The sequence below is a fragment of the Populus trichocarpa genome, chromosome 10 (assembly GCF_000002775.5).
Source record: "Populus trichocarpa isolate Nisqually-1 chromosome 10, P.trichocarpa_v4.1, whole genome shotgun sequence".
Classification (NCBI taxonomy): Eukaryota; Viridiplantae; Streptophyta; class Magnoliopsida; order Malpighiales; family Salicaceae; genus Populus; species Populus trichocarpa.
Window position 1 is genome coordinate 21,121,248 of NC_037294.2, and position 23,676 is coordinate 21,144,923.

The 23,676-nt window shown below is 35.5% G+C and overlaps 3 protein-coding genes and 1 non-coding gene across 6 annotated transcripts; 1 reads left to right on the forward strand and 3 right to left on the reverse strand.

Annotated features, from left to right (window-relative positions):
• The first annotated feature begins 2,384 nt into the window (after nt 1-2,384).
• On the forward strand, nt 2,385-2,457 carry TRNAK-CUU (transfer RNA lysine (anticodon CUU)). The gene has a single exon. It is a non-coding gene; the product is annotated as a tRNA-Lys (tRNA).
• A 2,906-nt stretch (nt 2,458-5,363) lies between these two features.
• Nucleotides 5,364-9,227, reverse strand: LOC7463459 (probable LRR receptor-like serine/threonine-protein kinase At3g47570). 2 transcript variants are annotated; one of them, XM_002316360.4, is made up of 3 exons: nt 6,372-9,227; nt 5,717-6,133; nt 5,364-5,609 (listed from the first exon to the last, which is right to left on the reverse strand). In XM_002316360.4, the coding sequence occupies exons 1-2, from the start codon at nt 9,037-9,039 to the stop codon at nt 5,742-5,744; spliced, it is 3,060 nt and encodes a 1,019-aa protein (XP_002316396.4). In that variant the 5' UTR covers nt 9,040-9,227; the 3' UTR covers nt 5,364-5,609; nt 5,717-5,741. The 2 variants fall into 2 exon arrangements, with proteins under 2 accessions (XP_002316396.4, XP_024466064.2); XM_024610296.2 differs by lacking the exon at nt 5,364-5,609 and having other exon boundaries at nt 5,886-6,087.
• A 3,401-nt stretch (nt 9,228-12,628) lies between these two features.
• On the reverse strand, nt 12,629-16,303 carry LOC7463460 (probable LRR receptor-like serine/threonine-protein kinase At3g47570). 2 transcript variants are annotated; one of them, XM_024610150.2, is made up of 3 exons: nt 13,528-16,302; nt 12,952-13,368; nt 12,629-12,874 (listed from the first exon to the last, which is right to left on the reverse strand). In XM_024610150.2, exons 1-3 carry the CDS (start codon nt 16,208-16,210, stop codon nt 12,867-12,869), a joined length of 3,108 nt encoding a protein of 1,035 aa, XP_024465918.2. In that variant the 5' UTR covers nt 16,211-16,302; the 3' UTR covers nt 12,629-12,866. The 2 variants fall into 2 exon arrangements, with proteins under 2 accessions (XP_024465918.2, XP_024465917.2); XM_024610149.2 differs by having other exon boundaries at nt 12,629-13,368; nt 13,528-16,303.
• Nucleotides 16,304-17,000: 697 nt separating this feature from the next.
• On the reverse strand, nt 17,001-19,026 carry LOC7463461 (probable cysteine protease RD19D). The gene is made up of 4 exons (XM_002316362.4): nt 18,421-19,026; nt 18,176-18,295; nt 17,755-17,998; nt 17,001-17,593 (listed from the first exon to the last, which is right to left on the reverse strand). Exons 1-4 carry the CDS (start codon nt 18,925-18,927, stop codon nt 17,322-17,324), a joined length of 1,143 nt encoding a protein of 380 aa, XP_002316398.3. The 5' UTR covers nt 18,928-19,026; the 3' UTR covers nt 17,001-17,321.
• Between the last annotated feature and the right edge of the window lie 4,650 nt (nt 19,027-23,676).

Consider the following 23,676-nt stretch of genomic DNA (forward strand, 5'->3'; position numbering starts at 1 on the left):
TTCTTATAAGAAGAAGCATCACAAAACGGGGCAGTATGTCCCTCAGAATTGCAGAGTTGACAGATTGGCATCATGGATGCAGGGTGACTGTGAAATTGCTGATTAGGTGAAGGACCAAGAACGCCAGGATTAGAGTGTGGATGTTCATTTGCCATAGAAGGAAACACTGGTCTAGAGTGAAAGTGTCTTGCTCCTTGAGAAAAACGACCTCTACCAGTGTTTCTATTTCCACTATAAGGCTTAAATCCTCTGTTAACAGCCTGAGATGAACTATGATTCATAGAAAAACCTGTAGTTGCAGCCATTGCTGTCATTAGAGGAGCATGAGGTGATGCCTCTACAATCACTTCCTCTGCAAGCAATTGTGAACGAAAATCATGCAATGAGATCACACTCTCTCGTCCCCTTATAACACATCTAAATGTGTTATACTCCATAGGCAAGCCATTGAGAGCCAGAATAACTATATCTTCATCAGCAAAGTATACACCAGCAGCTGAAAGATAGTCCCTGGCTTCTTTAATACGATGAAGATATTGTGAAATCGAATCTGCTCCTTTTTTGATTGTTTGTAGATTAGATTTCATCTGAAAAATGCTGGTTCTAGATACTGTTGAAAACTGCTCCTTCAGTCGATTCCACAGATCCTTGGAGCTGGTGCTACCAATTGCACAAGACATAGCAATAGGAGATAATGTAGCAGTGATTAATTGCATGATGGCTCGGTCATGCATTTTCCAGACTATGAATTCATCATTTTGAGAAGAAGCGATTCCAGACTCGCATGAAGCTGAGCTGAGTTGAGGTGGACAATGAATTGATCCATCAACATATCCCATAATGCCATTGCTTTCAAGCAAAAGTTGCATCTGAAAGTTCCAATTGAGGTAGTTTGAATCATCCAGCTTGACATTAACAGACGTAGGAATAGAAGGAATGAGAGCTGTGATTGGAGATTGCAGAAGTTGAAGTTGTGAAGCAGTCACCATTGAAAGATTAGCAGATTATCAATCAGAGATCAGAATGTGGAGAAGGAGCAGATAGAATGCGGAAGCAATCAGAAAGGATCTTCAAGCGTGAGCTATGAGCTCTGATACCATGTTAACATGTAACTTCAGTAGTAGATACAGAGAGGTTGAGTGAGAGACGAGAGAAAAATGAAAACCTTATTAACCTTCTTCTTTTCTGTTATTCAATCTTCTTGCTTTCTATAGTTAGTTAGTTATTTATATATACATGCACTGTAACAACTTAACTGCATGTAACTAACTTTTCTAACTAACTAACTAACTAACAGATTTATTAACCAATATTACACTTGTCATTCACTGTACTCTAACATGAAATACATGGTATTTTTTACAGACAAATCATCAAACACCTAGAAAGCAACTCCAATACAACGAAAAATATTACTGTCAAGAAGCCCCAATTTAAAACCAACAGCATAAACAATTCCATGAAAATAATTTAACGTTGTTTTTCGGGCTCTCTTACCCCTTTGATTTCTTTTGATTTTTGCATTGTTTTAAATTTGCTGTAGAATATTGTGACCAAAATACACTGCATAATGAAATCCTGAAGAATAAGAAATAAAAAATAATAATACTATTTGCTAATTAAATAAATTCAATCCAAAAAAAATGTGATTCTCAAAATACCCCTCTTAGTATCACAATTTTTTTCCATAAATTTCCATAGTTTGTATCCCATACCTAAAACAAATCGTGAATGCTTCTAGCTACCAAGTATAAAATCAACTGCCCAAAACAAATATTTCACATGAAACTTACATAAATATTTATTTATATAACTAATCATTAGTCAAAAAGTTACAAGTTAAAGATATACGCTCGCTCTAATTAGTTTTTTCCCTCTAATTAACCTATCTATGTTCATTAATTAGTTAACATCTCTAATGCGATTCTAGTTTTATTAAAGAACTTTTTTTTAATGAAAGTTAAAACATATTTTAAACCATGAATTTCAATTGTTTTGTTAATGAAAAATATTTTTAATCTCTTATTTGATCTTATTTTATTTTTTCTGGTTTATCATTTAAACTTAATTTTATTACCAAGGGAATGTTTAATCATATTTAATATCTCTAACTCAGAAAAGTATAATTTAATATTATAATAATTTATTTTTTATATATAATTCATCCCTATTTTTTATTTATAAATTTAATTATTTTGTAGACATGAAAGAAAAAATAAATTTAAATGAAAAAAGCGTTATTATTTTTAAAAGAAACCAGCTATAAGAGCAATTGCTTCAGGTTACATTATTATGCAAGTAATTAACTGGCAAAAATCTACCTTAGGAGGGAGAAATTGCACGAATTAAATAAATTCAAAAAGAAGAAAATATAAGCATAAAAAGCCCGTCTAGCTCAGTTGGTAGAGCGCAAGGCTCTTAACCTTGTGGTCGTGGGTTCGAGCCCCACGGTGGGCGTTTGTTTGTTCCTATTTTTTCTTCCTTTTGGTTGCTTGAAGAAGATTTTTGTGTGCTACTCTTCGAGATGAGATCTGCCATGAAGACCCCAGAAATAGGCGTATCTTTTATTTTTTTCTCAAAAAAAAATAAAGGTAGATAAGAGATCATTAACGCTACTCCAAGAAACGCCACAAGGTATTACAATTATCAAAATGATATTGGTTGAAGTTTTCAGCTTTGTTGATTTGCTGGCTATTTAACCCACGTTTTTTCATGGGTTATAATTGTTTTTAAGAGAATATTGATTATGAAGGTTGCTTTAATTTTTTTTTATATCAAAAATTCAAAGTAAGAATTGAAAAGTTTATGCAATCATCTAACTAAATAAATCAATAATTATTTATATAAAAAAAGCTATTAAGAATAACAAAAAAAAAACTATAAAAATAAGACATTTAACCGATTGTGTTTATTAAACTTATTTATTTAAATAAATAAAAGATAAATTCACTCTAAAATACTCATGAATTAAACAATAAATACAAATAAAATTAATATAATAAACTCATACCATAAAAAATATTACGTAAGGCCAAACACATCATCAAAATATAAGGAATAAACCCATGACGATATGATGAAAAATTATAAAAAAAAACACCGAGCAAACTCAGCAGTCAACCCAGGTCAACAAATCAAACACATGACTTAGGACATAAAATTGAGATGACCCCATTAATAGAAAAGCAAAAACAAATATTTGAAAAAAAAATGCTTTTAAAAAAGATCAAAATCGATTCAGACTTATTTTTTAAATTTATGATTCAAGTCATGATATCGGAGTGACCCCGTTAAAAGCAAGTCCAAAAAAGCCAAGAAACAAGATTCTTAATCATACAAGTATTGAAAATAAGAAATTGAGAAAAAAAAAATCAATAAAAAAAATGATGCAAAACAAAACAAATAGCAATTAGAAGAATCAGGACTAAATTCGATAAAAAAAAAAACAAATGAAATTAAATGTTTGTGGGGAAATTAAATGTCCAGGGATGAAATTGAAAAAAAATCAATTAAAATAATTATAACCGAATTTGACATGAAAAATTAAATGAAAAATAAATGCTTATGGATGGAATTGAAAAAAAAAACAAATAAATTAAGAAAATGACTTAAAACGAAAAAAAAATAACAATTACAAGAATAAAGACCAAATTTGATTAAAAAAATAACATAGTTAGACCACTATGGATGACATCGAGAATAAAATCCAATTATAAATAATCAATGTAAATAAAACAATTACAATGAAGAGAAGAAGGATTGAATCAAAAGAAAAAATAAATTGAAGGGTTAATATAATTATTTGCATGACCGTCACGGAATCCAAGGAACAAAGAGAAGGAAAGGAAAAGAAAATTGGCACTAAACCATACCTAACTACAATATACGCGCCACTCAAAACAAAAAAGACGACAAGACAATTCAAATGATGTTGTGGCATCACAATTACCATCATTGTAGTCAACCATATGCGCTGTCTAAATACGATGGAGAGGCTAACACGCTAACATGTACAAGGCACGTATCAACAACTTTTTATTTGTACAAAAACAAAAATGCTCCTGGTGCTAAACAATAATAACGAAAAATACCATTATGGAATTACAACTAAGCCACTGAAGTCAGGGTTAAAAAAATTAAACAAAAGAGTAATGTAGTAATTCATCTATTTATTAAATGTACCAAAAGTTCTCATTGTTAAATTTTTAAAAGTAGTATGGTAATTGTACTATTAAAAAAAATAAAAAAATATTATTACTCCAAACAAATAAAAAATGATAAATTGATAGTGTATAAAGATTTTGACTAATAAAATAAAACCTTATAAATTAAAGGGTGAATAGTAAAATAATAATTTTAATAACCTGAAATTCATTTTACTGTGGATTAAGGGACCCTAAAACAACCATGTTATTTAGTTATTTAGTTAATAGTTAATTAGATGTGCACCTGAACAGATTCAGCTGATGAGATATTCCTCCACAGAGTTTATTTGGCTTGCTCATGGCAGTGGTTAAATAACCTCCGCAAAGTCTGGAAGATTTAAATCCTATAAATCTTGCAACTAAAAATAATCTTCCAGTTATTAAACTTAGTTCGTTCGGTAAGTAATAAAATAAATTTATGATTTAAACTAGATTTTAATTTTAATTAAAAAATATATCATGCTCCTAATTTAATTGATCCTATCAAACATAATCAATCAATTTTTTTTAAAAAATATTATTTTAATAAAAAAAAAGGATTAATCCGAGTATTTTTAACAGTCATAGTTAATCTAACAACTCAATCATCTTCTATCCCGAATCCAGAGTAGGGACCGAGCCTGGAAAGTTAATATTTTAGCTTATCGAAAAAACAGTATTTTGTTAGGTTTAATGCTACAAAAGCCTAGATGTCTATAGAGCTGGACTCCAGAATGGGCCTGACACGCCCACAGGTTTTGAACTTAGTCCACAAATTGAAACAACACGGGATTATCGACTGCTATTAAAGTTCCTGGGCTTCAACGAGTGACCCAGAAAAACACAGATGGTGCCGGGAAGAGAGCGACGGTGAAGAGAAAAATAACAAAGCAAATACACGTTTGAATGAGCTCGAATGCAAACGAAACATAGCAAAGAAGAGAGGTGGCTTCGTTGCTGTCAATTTTGCTTTCTTCCATTTTGATCGTTTAATTATATATTAGATATAACTAATAGCAAGAAAAATAAGGAAATGAGAGTGCAAGCCCTCACTTCTATCACACATATTCAAGTCCTTGAACGAAAAGGCACATAGAAACAAGATCATCCTCAACCTCAACATAAATTTCTTCTTCACGTTGACAGAAATTGAAATGTAAGAATGGATTGTAAGAATGGTGAAGAAACCGACCTGTTTATTGCAGACAGTAAATTCACAGCTGCAGGTTCAGAGGTTCAGACTTCTATTACACATAATATTTAAGTCCCCGAGCAAACAAAGACATAGAAGCATACAAAATAAGGCTAGTGCTTATAGAAGGCCAGTGTGCACTTGCAGTTTTATTCTACTCCAGGAAACAGGCACTTCTGCTCCCTCTGGCCTGTTGAACAACTCTCATTTTCCACTTTGATCACCTCGGTCATCTACAGCACAAAACAGAGTGTGAAGTAGCAATCAATTTAATGGATCATTGGTAAGTCTGGTTGTGAATAATCTTAGAATGAATATCAATACAATGATAAGGCTTTACCATCTGCTGAGACGAGGATATCACGCTATCCATGCCTCCTAGTTCCCAGGAGAATGCCCCTAATTCGGTGCAGTTCAGCCACGACATTGCTAATGTTTGTCCTCTCTCTTGGCAAATCTACCGAACAAGAAACTCCTACCTCCATAATTGAAACCAAGCACTCCAGAACTTTGTCATTTCCAATACGCTTCATCCCATCAGAGGCATTAGCACTTGTTTGCTCGATTTCTCTCAGAAGTATGGGATCAACAACCTCCACCACACGGTCAGGCAACGCCATTTTAACATACTTGTGCAGGTTCAGCCCCTCTTTGAACGAGCCATCAGTTGGCGTCTTTCCGGTAAGTATCTCCAACAACAGGATGCCGTAGCTGTACACATCCCCATAAGTTGACACCTCGTTTCCGATACCGTACTCTAAAATTTATATGCATGGTTGTTAACAACCCTGGAAACTAGTAATAAAATGACACTAATTTTATTGCTTCTTTAAGTATTTCAGGACGCTGAAATGTTCAGGGATGTTTATGACTTTGGCAGAAATAATTGTTATCATGTGGAAAATAGTTATATCAATTCGTCAATGCAAGCCAATGGAATATTATTCTAATCACTTAAAACTAAAATAAATCATGTAAAATCTGTCTGGCATTACCTGGGGCAGCATAGCCAACAGTGCCTTTTAAACCAATAGAGCTGTTCTGATTTGATGATAATTGAACTGAAGCTTCTGGACGGAATCTTGCTAATCCAAAGTCTCCAACATGAGCAGTCATATCACCATCAAGAAGAACATTGCTAGGCTTCAAATCACAGTGAACAACAGCCATTTGACAGTGGTAGTGCAAATAATCAAGGGCACTAGCTACATCAATTGCAACGTTTAACCTCTGAATCAGATTCAGGTTTCCTTGCTCGCGTTCCTCGTCTGATGTATGAACTGGATGCAGCCACTCTTCCAGGCTCCCATTGACCATGAATTCATAAACCAGAGCTTTAAAATCATTGCCTCGAAAATCAAGGCTAGAACATGCAGTTAAAATTTTGACAAGGTTTCGGTGCCTGATGTTTATCAAGGCTGCACACTCTGCCATATAGCTTTTGGAAGCTCCTTTACGTAGCAGGTTGAATACTTTCACTGCGACAATCATTCCATCAGGTGCGAGAATTGCTTTGTACACAGACCCGAAACTACCTCCACCAATAAAATTGGATGAGGAAAAGCCACCAGTTGCTTGATAGAGTTCTTCATAAGTCACTCTCCGAAATGAGACCTCCCATGAAGCTCCAGAAGCAGGCTCATTTTTTGTTTTTCTCCAGGAATGGATAAGTAGAGAAGAGATCAGCAAGAGTGCAATGATAAAACCACATGGAATTGAAATTACCAGCTTCAACTTGGGAGAAAATTTTGGTTTTCTCAACTCATTGGACGTGCATCTGGACAAATTCAACTGAGATATTCCTCCACAAAGCTTATCGTTTCCCAAAACTGAGACTGCGCTTACATTCCCGAAAACTCTTTGTGTAGGCATCTCACCTTCGAGGTGATTAAATGAAAGATCCAAACGCTGCAACAACTGGAAGTCTGCCAAAAACCTTGGAATTTGGCCAGTCAAGTTGTTGTAAGAGAGATTGAGATATTGAAGTGCTCTCAAAGAACTCAAAAGCTCCGGAATAGACCCTTGCAAAAAGTTCCCCTCCAGATGCAGATATTCTAGCATAATGCAGCTTCCAAGACTTCCAGGAATTTCACCTGATAACCTGTTATGTGAAACATCTAGATATCCTAGGTTCACTAACCTGCCCACTTCAGAGGGAAGGGGACCTATCAACTGATTATGAGATAGGTCTAAACTCACGGATAAAGAAGCCATACCAATTACTTGTTTGGTTAATGGACCGCTCAAATTGTTTTGAGCAAGCTTTAAAGACATCAAATTTTGGCAGTTTGCAAGACTTGATGGGATGCCTCCTTGCAAATTATTCGCAGATAAATAAAGTTCGACCAATGAAGTAACATTGCCCAAAGATGAAGGGATATTTCCAGAGATTTTGTTTTCAACGAGGGTTAGACCGTGCAAATTTTTTAATTTACCAATGGAAGTTGGTATAACGCCAGTCAATTGATTTGTTTCCAACATCAAAGTATCCAGGCTGATGAGGTTTCCAATATCAACTGGAATGCTTCCCCGCACTTGATTTCTTCCCATGGACAATGTTGTGAACTGTGATGAGAAGTTGCTGATTATTTCTGGAAACATTCCTCCTAAATTGTTATCACTCATACCCAATTCTTCCAAATTGGTGTAGTTTGCAAGGCTCTGGAGAAAACTGAGATCACCTTCCTCCCCATTTCCAAGTTCATTGGAATCAATACCAAGATACTGTAGATTAGGCAGGTTTGCAAATGGGGGCACTTTCCCAGTAAAGCTGTTGTTTCCGAAATCAATAACAGAAAGAGTTGAGGCATTGGAGATCGTCACAGGTATCGGTCCGTTGAATCGGTTGGCATAGAATACAAGCACTTCAAGGCTTGGAAGCTTTTGGCCTAAGTCAGAAGGAAGACTCCCATGAAATTGGTTAATCGCCACAGAGAAAAGTGTAAGAGAAGAGAGATTGTATATGGACGGGGGAATTGTACCACTCAGATTATTTAAGGGAACAGACAATTTTCTTAACCTTTTCAATTTCCCGATACCATAGGGAATGCTTCCTTGCAAATGATTATCCCCCACACCAATAATCTCAACAGACGAGAGATTTTCAAAAGAAAGCGGTATCTCGCCAACTAGATGATTAGTTACTAAAAGACATGCTTGCAGATTTAATAACGACCCCAGTTCTGCAGGAATTTTGCCAATCAAGTTGTTTCCCTTTAAATCAATCAACTGAAGATTAGAGCAATTCGAGATATTGGCAGGGATTTCACCGCTGAATGTGTTGTTTTCGAGGTTCAACTGCTGTAGACGAAGCAGACGACCCAACTCCTGTGGAATATTTTGGCTGAAGCTGTTGTTGCTCAGGTCTAGTATCCTGAGAAAACTCAGGTTGCCAATGTGAGGAGAGAGGGAACCCGCCAGCTTGCAAGAGTGGAGGTCAAGTTCTACAACTCTCTGATGCCGGCGTCCACATTTAGCGCCTGACCACTCACAGATATGCAAGGATTCATTCCACGAGCTGAGTGCACCGAGGGGGTCATCAGTAATTTGAGCCTTAAAAGCTAACAGGGAGAGTCTATCTGTTCCCCCTCCAGATAATGAGAAGGAAGAAGAGATCAGATGCATTATTTGCAGGAAAAGAAGCCAAAACATGCACGAACTCATGCTTGGTAACTCCAATTTTAATTTGATCTAGAGATTTTAGTGATGAAGATGTGGTTTGCAGAGCTCCTCTGTTGATACAAATATGCAGGAAAAGGATAGATGGAGGCTTAGGATTTGTTCAGACAGAAAACATTGTTCAATTACGAATATTCAAAGTCATGAGCAAGTAAACTTACGAGTCAACAGAAGTAGTGCAAGTTAATTGTCTTGTGACTTGTGACAGGTGTTGTATAGTAAGACATGGATTGTATTGTAAATATAAATTAGAAAACTGAGTAAGACAATTATATTAGTCAAATAATAATCATAATAGAGGAGAAATTTTGCACGGACCTCACTATTTATGATCATGAACCAACTTTAAAGCAACTTCCGTAGTTGCGCGCTATAATTTTTTTTTTTTATTAGTGTGTGGTGTTCGGGTCAGCTTGCGCGCATCACGACTAGTCCCCACGGCCCACTGAACATCCTGCAAGCCCAGTGAGCAGGTAAGGCACCGCGGGGATGACAGGCGTGCACATAGAAATCGAACTCGGGCGCGGAGGAAGGGGACAAGCCCCCCACACCGCTAGAGCGCAACCCCAAGTGCGCTATAATTCTATTTTGGTTCGATGGTATGGTGATTTTTTTAAAAAAATATAATTCTTTTAAAATATATATTATATCTTTTAAAAGTAAAAAATATACCTTTTAAAACTAAAATTACATATTTTTTATTAAAAAAACTCACCATACCTCCCACCCAAACACACCCTACGACACAAATGCACACTCCACGAGGTCTATACTTGCAGCAACTGTTATCACTATTTTTTTTTTTGTTTGTTTCGGGTTGATTGCTAAATAAATTTTAAGTTTATAATTTATGGGTATATTATTTGATTTAGATATTTGATATTATTTTGTAATTGATTGAAACTTTGAAATAAACTTGGCCTTTAATATATCAAATGAAAATTAAAAATCTAATTCATAAAAAAAAATGATATTAAACTAGAGCATGTAATGATGCAGGCCTTTAATATATCACAACTCAGATCGCATGCATGTTAATTTGGTGGAAAAATTAAACTAGAGCATGTAATGATGCAGGCGTGTTCATTCAAAGTCGCAAGTGAACATGTAACAAAATGTCAACAAAATATACAGAACTCACCTTTGAAAAGTTTGAGCCCACAATGTGGTGGGGCGTATTCAATTTGTTTGGTCCTAAAATGTACAGTGCGACTAGCACCCAGTGAAAATGAGAGGGTCTGAGGGTGGCCTTGACGTTTTTTCTAAGGTGCAAATATATATTTCTGGCTCGTTTGGTTTGGTATCGTGCTAGCTTCTGGTTTTTTTCAACTATTAAAGATGGCTGATGTATAATCTCCTTTTCTTCTTTTTTTTCCCTTGAAATCAAACATGGAAAAACAACAACTTGAGGTTTCTAAGGATCAGATTTTATGTGTGAAAGTAAGAAAATCCTATATGCGACAGACCAATAAAGAAGACGGTTCTAGAGAAATAGAAGCATGGAAAAAAGCAAGTTAAAACATCAGATCAACTTTCTAAATAAAAACAGAGGGAGACGAACCAAGAAATAATGGAGAAACTCCATCACTCTACCTGTTTATTTTGATTACGCAGTGCATAATTCATAACCTGTTTATGCTCATGGCTATCGTTTGTAAGCAGCAAAATAACAAATATAGCTAGCTAGACTTGACCAAATTTAGCAGACCAAGTTTAATCTTTATTTTCTTCTTCTTTCTTCCCTTTGGTTCGGCTTGCATATGGATTCGACCCTCACAATACCAAAAAGAAAAAAACACAGGTCAAGGTCCTCCACTACTACAGTACTGATTAGTGTGGAAAATGACGGTTCAAAACTCAAATAAATATCTCTAAAAACTTGTTAGTTTTTGTGTTTTAAAAATATTTTTAAAAAATTAAATTTTTTAAATTTTTAGATTATTTTGATGTGTTAATATTAAAAATATTTTTTTAAAATTAAAAAAATATTATTTTAAAATAAAAATACTTTAAAAAAAAATATTACAAAACTTTTAAGAGATAATGGCATCGATTGAACGGGGCCTTGATTCAAATTTCCGACTTCCACGATACGGGAACCACTCGAAGATGCATTCCGAATTTGATGAGAATAAGTGCTCTGATTCGGATGGTTCATTCTGCAAGCTAATCATTGTGGAGGTGAAAAGTCAGTGAATATTTAAGCAATTAATTATAAATTGTATCCTTATGCATATAATTATAAAAACTTTGTATGGAATATTTCCAGCCTTTTAGCTTTTTTCCACATCATATAAATTGAACATAATTCTTTTTGGTGGATTTGAATTTAATAAAATGTTGTCAAATAAAATCTTAAAATATATTTTAACCATTCATTTATTTTTTACAAATTCTTAAGAATTAATCTTTTTTTTTCCTCGCATTCCCTTATAAAATTTTAAATGGCATATTTTCAGCCACGTCACAGTGTTAATTCTTTATCAAAATCTAAAAAATAAATTGAACTAATTATTTTTTCATGGCTTTGAATTTAATAAAATGTTGTCAAATAAAATCTTAAAAAATCAAAATCAAAATTAAAAATGAAACTTATCGGTAATAAAAATCCAATATTAATAACAAAAATGATGAAATATCTAAAATAGATTTTCGAGGGTTCTTGAGCATGACTTTTTAACGAAATGCAGTACCTCATATTTTATTAATTTAATGAGCCCTTAAAAGTTAAAACCACACAGACGAGCCCTAATTAATTTCGTGTGTCATCATTTACTTCTTTTGTTTTAAGATTAATATTATTCAAATTTGACTAAATCATTTCGAACGTTAATTTAAGCTGATGAAAAAATATAATCAAGTTTTGTAAGCGGACTCGTAGTAACAACATTCAAGGCCTGCTAACCAGCACATTCCTGAAAGAGGCAGCTGAGAACCGGGGGCCGTACAGCGGCAGGGACGGATGCAGCCACCACCAAAGACACAAAAATTAAATTGAAACATGGAGAGGTTTTCCGCACTGGAAGTGGGATATTATGTGACCACAGAAACAGAAGCAGCATGTTGGATTAGATTCTTGCTCTGTGTATAACTATACATCATATCCCATTTTAGAAAATTCTAAAATAACAAACATTAAACTAATTGGAAATTCTTCTGACTTAAGTCGGGAGTTTTTTAAATTAACTCGGTTTTGTTTTTATATTTTTTTTATTGATTTTATTTTAATTTTATCCTTTAACATTGTAATGGTTAAAAATTAGAATTATAATTTATTTTGATTTATTTTTTATGAAGTTATCACTCTTATAATTCGAGTCATGGATTTAACATGTTAACTTGAGTTGACCTATATCAATCTAATATATGTTGTTATTTTAATATTAAAAAAGATGTCATCTTGAAGAAACAAAATTAATCAAATTATGTTTTTACGGGTCATCTAGGTTACTTTTGAACCTGTAAAGTCAACAGGATCACATCGAATCAACACCCATAATTTATTTTTTTTCATTAAAAAAAACAGTATTTGAATATTTTTTTATATTAAAAAAATTTGATCCAACCCATAACATAACGCGGGTGAATTATCGGGTTCATGTTTATTTATAACAATTATATTACAAGTTCTCTCTTTTACTACTTATAAGCAAGTCCTTGAGCAAACACAGAGATTTTACAAAGTATGTATTCTATAGACTACGGATAAACAATATGCATTTTCAATGTCAGTCTACATGACCGCAAATGTGAAGATACGGGCACCACTACTCCCTTTTGAATGGCAGCTTTTGTTCGCCCTTTTGATTGCCTCAGGCACCTAAATAGTGCATAACGGATATCGTTACTATAATAGTCTTGGTCTGAATATAGATTAGCATAACGTATCAACTGTACCTTCTGGTAAGACAACGATTTCGTGGTGTTTATGCCTTCTACCGCCTAGGAAAATGTCCCTGATTCGATGCAATTCAGCCACAACAGTGCTCATGGCCATCCTCTCTTTCGGGAGGTCTGCAGAACAAGCCAGTCCTACGTTGATTATTGAAGTCAAACATTGAAAATTCTTGTGAGCTCTAACATCTTGCTTCCTACGAGGGGCATCAGAACTTGTTTCCTCAACTTCTCTCAGAAGTATGGAATCCACAACATCAACTACACGGTCAGGCAATGACATTGCAGCGTAAGTGTGAAGGTTCAGCTCGTCGTTAAACATGCCATGTGTTGGTCTCTTTCCCGTGAACATCTCCAATAATAGGATGCCATAGCCGTACACATCCCCGTAAGTTGACACCTTGCGCTCCATACCATACTCTGCAATCATATTCATGGTTGCAAATATCAGTGATTGTTTATGAAATTTGGCAGGAATAAATGTAATCATGTGCCAAATATCTATATGTGACCTTAAGAATGGAACCAAAAACGAAGAATTACAATCAACCAAATAATGGGAGATTATTCTAATGTTACCTGGCGCTGCGTAGCCAATGGTTCCTTTTATACCAACAGAGCTACTCTGGTTTGAAGATGATTGATGGGAGGCTTCTGGACTGAACCTTGCTAGTCCAAAATCACCAACATGAGAGATCATATCACCATCAAGAAGAACATTGCTAGGCTTCAGATCACAATGGACAACAGGCACTTGGCAACCATGATGCAAATAGTCGAGCGCAGCAGCCACATCAATTGAAATGCTTAACCTCTGAATAAGGTTCAAATTTCTTGCCTCGCATGCCTCGTTTGATACATGAACTGGATGCAACCACTCTTCTAGACTCCCATTGACCATAAACTCATAAACAAGAGCCTTAAAATCATTACCTTCAAAATCAACACCAGCACATACGCCGAGGACTTTGACGAGGTTCCGGTGCTTGATGTTTATCAAGGCTGCACATTCTGTCATAAAGCTTTTGGAAGCTCCTTTACATGGCAAGTTGAATACTTTGACCGCAACAACTGCTCCATCTGATGCAAGAATTCCTCTGTACACAGACCCAAAACTGCCTGCACCAATTATATTGGATGAGGAGAACCTATCAGTTGCTTGAAAGAGTTCTCCATATGTGATTCTCCGCAATGAGATATCCCAAGAAGCTTCAGAAGCAGACTTATCTACTGTTTTCCGAAAGCAACAGACAAGTAGACAAGCGATCACACAAAATACTCCTAGAAAACCACACGGAATTGCAATTAACAACATCAGCTTGGTAGAAGTTTTCGGCTTTTTTGACTCCTTCAACATGCATCTGGATAAATTGAACAGAGATATTCCTCCACAAAGCTTATTGTTTCCCAAAACTGAGACTGCACTTGCATTCCCGAAAATTCCTTGTGTAGGCATCTCACCTTCAAGGTGATTAAATGACAGATCCAAGTGTTGCAAGAACCTGAAGTCTGCCAAAAACCTCGGAATCTGGCCTGTCAAGTTGTTGTAAGAGATATTAAGATATTTAAGTGCTCTCAAAGAACTCATGGACTTTGGAATAGAACCTTTGAATAAGTTCCCCTCCAAAAGCAAATTTTCCAACACAACGCAGCTTCCAAGACTTCCTGGAATCTCACCTGATAAACTATTATGTGAAACATCAAGATATCCTAGGTTTACCAACATACCAACTTCGGAGGGAAGGGGGCCTATCAACTGATTTTGAGATAGGTCTAAACTCACTGACAAGGAAGGTATACCAATTACTTCTGGTGGTATGGGACCGCTAAAATTGTTTTGAGAGAGATCCAATGACAACAAATCCCGGCAATTTCCTAGACTTGACGGGATGCTTCCTTGCAAATTATTTTTGTCTAAATAAAGCAAGACCAATGCGGTACTATTGCCAAGGGAAGATGGTATATTCCCAGCAATTTTATTTCCGCTAAGAGCCAGAGCACCTAAATTTTGTAACTTACCAATAGAAGTTGGTATGATGCCAGTCAGTTTGTTCGACTCAAAACCGAAACCCCGCAGGCTTATTAGATTTCCGATCTCATTTGGAATGCTTCCGCTTATTTGGTTGTTTCCGAATGTCATGAATCTAAGCTTTGATGAAAAGTTGCTAACTATTTCCGGCAGCGCACCTCCTAAATAGTTATAATTCAAACCGATCATTTCCAAACTGGTGTTGTTTGCCAGGGGATAGAGAAAGTTTAGATCGTTATTCTCACCATTTCCGAGATCATTGAAATCAAGTGCCAGCAACCGTAGATTATGAAGCCCTGCTAAAGTAGGCACTTGCCCAGTAAAGCTGTTGAGTCCAAGATCAAGAAGAGAAAGATTAGAAACATTGGAGATTGTTACTGGAATCAGTCCACTGGATTGGCAGGTGTGAATTCTAAAGATTTCAAGGTTTGGAAGAGTTAGGCCTAAGTCACGAGGAAGACTCCCATGAAGTTGGTTTGCTGGCACAGAGAAATGAGTAAGGGATGAAAGATTGTATATGGAGGTAGGGATTGTACCGCTCAGGTTATTTGTGCCAAAAGAGAAGTGCTTCAATCTTTTCAATTTCCCGATACTCTTTGGAATGTCTCCTTGCAAATTATTCTGTCCTCCCGGAATTTCCTCGATGTGTGAAAGATTTCCATAAGCAGGTGGAATCTCACCAAAGAGATTGTTCCTTGGGAAATAAAATGCCTTCAGCTTTGATAATGATCCAAATTCTGCAGGAAGTTTGCCAGTAAGATTGTTGCCTTCTAATTCAAGGCTCAAGAGATTTGAGCAACGCGAGATGTTGGCAGGGATTTCACCACTGAACGAATTGTTTGTGAGGACCAAAGCCTGTAGCCGAAACAAACTACCCAGTTCCTGAGGGATATTCTGGCCGAAGCTGTTGTTTTCCAAGTTCAATGTCCTGAGGAAACTCATGTTGCCGACGTGAGGAGATAAGCTGCCCGAGAGCTTGCAAGACTGTAGGTCAAGCTGTACAACTCTCTGATGCTTCTTTCCACATGTAACACCAGACCACTCACAGAAGTGTGTGGATTCATTCCATGAGCTCAGTTTACCTAAGGGGTCATCAGTAATCTGATGCTTTAAGGCTAGGAGGGAGAATATATCTGTCTCATTTCCTTGAGCTAAGGAGAAAGAAAAGGAGAGTTGAATTATTAGAAAGAAGAGCGGCCAGACTGTGAATGGACTCATGCCTGTAACCTCCATTTTTTATGTTGCCCTAGAGCTCAGCTGTAGAAGATATGGTTAACTAACTTTGCTGTGCCGTTGGTAAATAAATAGGGGAAACGATGGATAGAAGACTCGGATGCACTCGCAAGTTCATACATTAGTTCTCTTACATATTACTCTTTAATGATGATGATTAGAACAAACAAATCAAGCATAGAAAATACTATTCAGAGCGCGTGTTTGTGGAAAAACTTAACCTGCAAGGATGCATGTCGTTTTCTTCATTCAAAATGGCAAGTAAACATGAAACAAAATGTCAAAAAAATCAGGATTAAGAGTTTGAAAAGTTTCAGCCCGTAATGCTTTAAGTCGTACTCAATTTGATTGGCAACAGGGTGTAATATATAGTTTCCATGAATTGATGGTGGCCACGACGTTTTTTTCCAAGGTGCAAAGACTTCAAGACGACGGGTAATATTTTCTTCCTTGCAGTCAAACATCGAAAACAACTTGAAGTTTCTGAGGGTCAAATTTTATGATTGAATCAAAGAAAATCCTCTGTCCGGCCACCAAGAAGATGGTTCTGGACAAGGAGAAGCGTGAAAAAAGAGCAAGTAAAAAATCTAGAGAGAGAAAGAGGGAACAAGATACTCGGATCCTGCACTCTAAAACCAAAGGACAATGATCTGACTAATTTCCTACTTCTATTCTACAGTAAACTACTTTCTCTTTTGTTTCCCAAGATAAATTTATAACATTGCTTTCAGTTGAAGCTGATAGCGAGATATTGCTTGGCCATTTGCCCACAGGATCGCGTTTACTGAACAAATGTTGGCAACTGCTTAGACAATGGGTTTTTTATCCAAACTCTATCTTTCCTCTGCATTTCTGAAATGAAATAATATATTTTTCAACAGTTTCTTGGTAGGTCCAAAACTACTCAAGCTTGGTGAGGAAACCAAGAGGCAAAGCATGGTATTTTGATTACGTAGTGCATAATCCATAACCTGTTTACACTCATGGCTATCCTTTTTAACTAGCAAAATAACAAGTAGCTAGCTAGACTTTAACTAGATTTGACAGACCAAGTTTAATCTTTATTCTTCTTCGATCTTTCGTCTCTTTGGTTCGGCTTGCACGGGTATATTTAGGCAACCTTGGTTACCACTGCAGAGACCATCTTGTTCATGCCACACATACCATGTCCCCTGCAAAGCCGGTAATATCCCTTCTCTCCCCAATGGTTTCCCCATGAGTTCTTGATGATCCAATACGGCTTGTAGCCAAATCTAAGAATGGAGTACCCTCTTGCACCATACCCGACAAGCAGAACACCATGGTTAAGCCATTTCTTGCCGCAAATAAGTGGGCACGAGACTCCCCCGATATAAGTTTGCATGAATATTGCATTCAATCCAACTGCATTTTCCCAGATAAAATGTTTATCAGTATGGGCTATCGCTGACTACGACATACAAATGACAAATACGATGTAATATCGCAATCGATGATATAATGTAATGGAAGACGAAACCATATGTATCCATATATGCTACTCTTCATGATAGAAGGCAACTCACTTGCAAGAGGTCCGTGGTGAACTAAATTTGCCGCAATTTGGTTCTCGTCAACAGCGATACTGGTGAAATTAGCAACTTTTACAGCTATCTTCTCAGGATCAAACTTGCATTCGCCACTTTTACCTGTATAAGGGTATGAACTCTCCTCTTGTAACCCCCCTGCTTCAATCAAATACCTGTAGGCATTGGTCATGAGTCCTCCACCGCAACCATCGTCGCATGAAGCCTTGTCTGTCTTGTCACACTGCGCAAAAATCCAAGGAAATGACCAAACATATATAATAGAGCTTTCAGGCCTTGATCTATATGATAAAACCTCTTCAAATTGAGGTGATGTATGGAGACCAAAATTATTGGTGCTAGCTGTGATGGTATCTAGGTGATCAGAATAAGATATTGAGAGGGCGAATCGGAAACTAACCACCCTGTCACAATCAACAAGCTGTTGTTCACTGAGATTGAGAAGCTTCCCTGTTGCAATAAAATTTGCTCCTTCAACAGATCCAGTGGTACTAAAAGCCCAGCATGATCCACAAGAACCCTGCATTAGACCCACAAGCACATAAACAAATGTAGAAACTATGAATTTGCACATCTCCCCAGCCCTTTTCAGCGCTGCTAAATAAAATTTAGAAAATTAGCCCTCCAATCTAGTAGAAACCGCACCTGAATCTTGACATCAGTGACAGCTCCTTTCTCTCTCCAATCAAAACTATCAGGCAAACCACTTGCATCCATGAAAGAAACAGAACCTTTCTCCACTGGTACAGTACCACCACCCAAAACACCAGCATACATTCTCTCGAATTCCTCCTCGGTCAAGTCCATAAACGGAGTGACCCCATGAATTGCAGTGGGGTCCAGTGCCTGGTGCTCAACAGCTCTGATCAAGTTCTTGCCGAAGATCCCAAAGCGGTGCACGTACTCTTCTCTAGTTGCATATTCTTTGTTGTGCTCTTTTATAAACATCTTGAACTTCTCTTCAGTTCCCAGAAGGTTAAGACCATTTTTCATGAACTTCCTGTTGTCAAGGGTAGGATTGTCTGTGACTTGGAGGATTGTTGGGTCCTGTGGGTTGTCATAGAGATCAGTTACAGCAACTGATACTGATGAAAAGGCTAGGAGTACTGTAAGGATTGCAGTGCATGTTAGAGCTGGGGTTTTGTGGATCATATCTTCTTGTTTGATTTCTTGCTCTTGGAGGGCTCTGGTGTAAGAGAAATGGCAATGCAAGGAAATTTGACGTTTCTTTTTCCGTTTTCTAGATGTGGCTAATCTAATTACTGTCCTATCCTTGTATAGAGAAATTTGACAATTAGTTCTTTACAACTTAAGATTAACTATGTTAGATTATACCGATACTTGAATCAACAAAAACCCGTTTTTGCTTTTATGACTTGATCCATGTGATGGTAATTTCTAAATAAGGTGGTGAATTTATTCTGGCTTGATGGAAATTATGGGAAAGGAGCAAGGGTATTTGAGGAATTAAGTGAAAACGTTGTTGCATGCAAAGGTTATGTTTTCGATGGAAGACACGTAATGGGGCGCGTGTACTATTTAGGATGGCATCAGCTTCAATGGCTTGAATGGCCGCTGAACCTTGGAGGTGCCGAGTGAGAGCTTATCTCGAACAAGCGCACCAACTTTTAAGGATCGCTGCAAAATTTGGTTTTATAAGTTGTTTCACTGTGGCTCTGAATTCCATCTGAATTCAGTTTTAAATTAATTGAAAAAGACATCAATTTAATAATAATCAGATTATCTAGTTCAATGTCAAGAAATTCAGAAAAATAAAATAATATTTTTTTTAATTAAAATATCATCCATGTTAATTTAATAAGCATAGGAGTTAACTCAAACCTTATTACAATATGCTTGGAAAAACAAACTCATAAAGAGATTATATAATGTTTGGAACCGGTTGAAATTATATTTTTAAAAAGTTTTTTAAAAAATTATTTAAATTTAAATTTTTTTATATTTAGATTATTTTGATATGATGATATCAAAAATAATTTTTAAAAAATAAAAAATATATTATTTTAATATATTTTTAAATAAATTAAATATTAATATATTTTAAAATAAATAGTATTTCGATGCTATTATGGGCTGCAGGCAAATTCAGCCTTCTGGCTTAGATCCATCAATAAAGAAGGGCCTTATTTAGTTCTTTTCTTCATCTCTGTAGACTCGGCTTTGTCAAAATCAGGAGGAGCTGGAGGTATATGCATTTTTTTTTTCACAGCTAGAGGTATTTGCAGCCAGATCTTGCGTCCAATTATCTTTCTGACCCAGTGAAAAGTAAACTGTGCACGCTGGAAGTAGGGGATTTATGAGAATATTTTTTTTTTAAGTTGATTAAGGAGTAAAATAATACGTCTTGTTATTTGACCGTATAAATATTGCGTTTTCTATGAGGTTACAGATTAGCAGCTTGTTGGTGTGAGACCAAGCTTGCCTCTCTGGGAAGAAACCTACAAGGCTACAATGGTCACAGAGGACCATCCCCTTCTGGCCAAGAAAAACAATACTGCCGATGTTGACTGGTAGCTAGAGTGTAATGAAATTAGACAGGAGAGAACTGGGCTATGAGAGTTTTAAAGCCCAGTACGAGGACTGGATCGGTCACCTCACTACTCCTTTATGTTAGCTGGTTTCCTTGGTGGTGTTGCGGCTCTAGGCAAATTCAGCCTGCTGGCTGGACCCATTAATAGCTTTTCTTTTTCGTGCTGTCAAGGCAGGCAGGATGCCAAGCTGTTCACTTCAGCAGTAGCAACTAGGAATTTCTCTGTGGAAATTAGCATCAATCTGTTGACTAATTAAGTAGATGCTTTTATCAGCAACTTGCTGGGGTGGGAATCATTCTTGCCTCTCCCGCAAGAAACCTGCACTGGTCAAGGAGTACCAGCCCGTTCCGTGTGAGAGAAATAATACTGCCGACGTTGACTGGTAGAGTGTGATTTCTCTCTGTTAAGCTAATACATAAAAAGGTTGTCTGATTGTCCCCCATTGTAAGCAGCACCTTCTGGATTAATTTGTTTGACTACATACTTTTTTTTTTTATCATGAACGTACGAATGTTTGATTATAAATCCATTCTTGATCATTATTTTATAGTACTAAAAACAGAAATACAAGAGGTGCGTGGTTACTGTTCATACGAACAGTAAACCTAGCACCTCACTCTAGCGGTTGTGTGGCTCGAATTGTTAGTAGATTTATCATCGTTAATATTTTAATTTAAAGGGATATTGCTGCACACCACGTCAGGAAAGAGGCTTAAAGACAAAAGCGTCTATGGAAATTTGGTGGGTAGCAAGATTCCCTCGCAAATGCCTGTTGATTTGGTTTCTGAAAGTTGGATCATGTGGTTTAATTTTGCCATAAAATTATAAGTGTTTTTTATTTCCTTGCCATAAAATTATCACTAACAATTTTATTAGGTCTGATTAATTTCAGTTCGGGTTTTATAAATAAAAAATAATCAAACCAAAATCAGTTCAAACCGGCCGGTTTGGTTTCGGTTCGGTTTTTTATGACAAAAACCGGTTCAAACTGGTTTGGCTCGGTTTTTTTCCGATTCAGTTTTTCGGTTTTAGACTTATAAAACAGAACCAGTCGGTTTTTTAAAATTTTAATCGGTTTTTTTTCACAGTTTAATTTTTTCAATTATTTTTTTTTCAGTTTTCTCAATTTTTTAGTTTTTTTCTCTATTCTAAATTTTATTTCCCCAGCTCATGGTATTTTTTTTCATTCATTAGCTTGCGATGAAAATGGCATGGACGTAGTTATTATATCTAGTCTGGTCTATAAATGGATCCAGTGATATACTTATATAGAACCTTGTATGAGCTAGATTTTTTTTCAAACCATCTTAAACATTGACCAGTCAAAATCAATGATTTGGTTGGTGACTTGTTGATTCGATAAAATTTTGGATAACATTTAACTAGGTTAATTTTAATTTTTTATCAAAAAAATAATATAATTTTATTTAAAAAATAATATTGACACTGTTATTTTTTACTAAGCCAACTTGAAACCTTAATCCAATCAGATCTTATAAACACGGATATAATTAAATCATGCATGCAAGAACATACTCCTTCAAGATCCGTTTATTTGCTAGAAAGTAGTTTCTTTTTAGAAAATGAATTCCGGAAAAATAAATTCTGGAAAAGTGAATTATTTTAAAATGTTTGGTGGTGTAATGGAAAATAACATGGAAAACACTTTCCAGTGTTTGGTTATGTCATGAAAAATAAACTGAAAAATAACTTATTAATATTTTATTTTTTTCAAGTTTATTAAGATAACGAGGAACAAATCTTACAAATTAAAAGGTTGAATGAGAATGAAATTGAAAAAAATATATAATTTCATAAATTATCTCAAAAAAAATAAATAATAATCAAAATAATAGAGATCAAATCTAAAAAATGAAAAGATGAAAAGATGAAAAAATTAAAATAATAATAATTAACATTTCATAAATTATTTCAAATAAAATAAGTAACAATCAAAAGAATAAGGATTAAATTTGATATATAAAAAATTTTAATTAAAAAATAATAAGAAAAAAACAAGTAACAATTATAAAAATGAAGACCAAAATTAATATAAAAATTAAATTCTAAGAGATGAGATTGAAAAACAAAATATATATAGCAATCAAAAGTTTGAGGACCAAATTTGATATAATCAGCAAATAATATGGCATTTTTAATTTTTTCACAACTTACAGAAAATGTTTTCCGCCCAAAATAAAAGGAAAACACTTTTCTAAAAACCAAGCTAAATTTTTTTTGACCGGAAAGTGTTTTCCGTTGACCAACTTTTCTAATGACAAACAAATACAAGAAAGTTAAGAAAATAATTTTTTAGAAACCACTTTTCAAAAAATAAACGCAGTCTAAAATATGCTTGCGTGTGCAAGCATGCGGATAATTTTATTTTTTTTTCCTTTTCTTTCGCTTTTGAAATACTTATTAAAATATTGTTATGATTGTAATAAAATATAAAAAAAATATACCACACAAACTATTGAAATTACTTTTAATTTGGACTTCAAAGAACCAATTAAAAGATAGTTAGCAGCTTGAAAATGTCATTGTAGCCAACAATTTCATTGAGTGCTTTGGACTTGTTCCACCGTGGTCGATTATAAAATAACAACATGGCAAATCAGTCAAAATGACTTGTCAAGCTGTGGAATTGCGTAATTCACGATTATTTATGTGGTCGGTTTGAATTAAATCATTATAAATCATAGGTTATAAAATAAAAAATAGAATTTCAAATCTGATAGATGGCATCTTTCTTCCCGTCTAGTATTGTATTTCCCTGCCTATCCAGCAATTTAAATATCATTAACTAAATAGTTATTCCATTAATTGCAGTTCAATTCACACGTCATTCATGTATGTTTTTTTAAATACTCAGGCTCAACCTCTTGAAAAAATAGGGTAACATTGAATCAATTACTAGTAGCCGAAGGACCAGATGAAACCCTACTCGACAGGTTGACCGTGGGGGTCATGCTTTATTTTGCCCCGAAATCAAACAAAGGAGTGACATGTCGCTATCTGATTGGTAAATCAATTACCTCGCAAAACGGGGGCAGTTAACAGGATATTTTAATCGAGCACGTGCGTGGACAATGCAGAAAGCATCCACGTGGCAGTAACCTTGTTGCGTAAGAAAACGGATGGGTGGTAGGTGACCAAATATCCACCAAACATATCGTGATACGATTCGTTTCTCGATTGTAAATATCGTATTCCAGGTTTCCCGGAAACGAGTTTTGGAATCTGACTGGAATATTCACATTGGTTTTAAAGGAGATAAGCCAAGAACCGGCCGGGCCTTGCCTTACATGAACCAGTCGGCTCCAGCGAAGAAACTTGAGTCAAAATA

Excerpts from the sequence above, each read along its gene's own strand:
- LOC7463459 (XM_002316360.4), bottom strand. The coding sequence starts at position 9,039 with ATGAGTTCGTGCATGTTTTGGCTTCTTTTCCTGCAAATAATGCATCTG. Across the intron at positions 6,134-6,371 it reads TGTTGGCTATGCTGCCCCAG|AGTACGGTATCGGAAACGAG; the intron begins GTAATGCCAGAC and ends TATAAATTTTAG.
- LOC7463460 (XM_024610149.2), bottom strand. The coding sequence starts at position 16,210 with ATGGAGGTTACAGGCATGAGTCCATTCACAGTCTGGCCGCTCTTCTTT. Across the intron at positions 13,369-13,527 it reads CATTGGCTACGCAGCGCCAG|AGTATGGTATGGAGCGCAAG; the intron begins GTAACATTAGAA and ends ATATGATTGCAG.
- LOC7463461 (XM_002316362.4), bottom strand. The coding sequence starts at position 18,927 with ATGATCCACAAAACCCCAGCTCTAACATGCACTGCAATCCTTACAGTA. Across the intron at positions 17,999-18,175 it reads TTGTTGATTGTGACAGGGTG|TGTGACAAGACAGACAAGGC; the intron begins GTTAGTTTCCGA and ends ATTTTTGCGCAG. Across the intron at positions 17,594-17,754 it reads TCACCACGGACCTCTTGCAA|TTGGATTGAATGCAATATTC; the intron begins GTGAGTTGCCTT and ends GGGAAAATGCAG.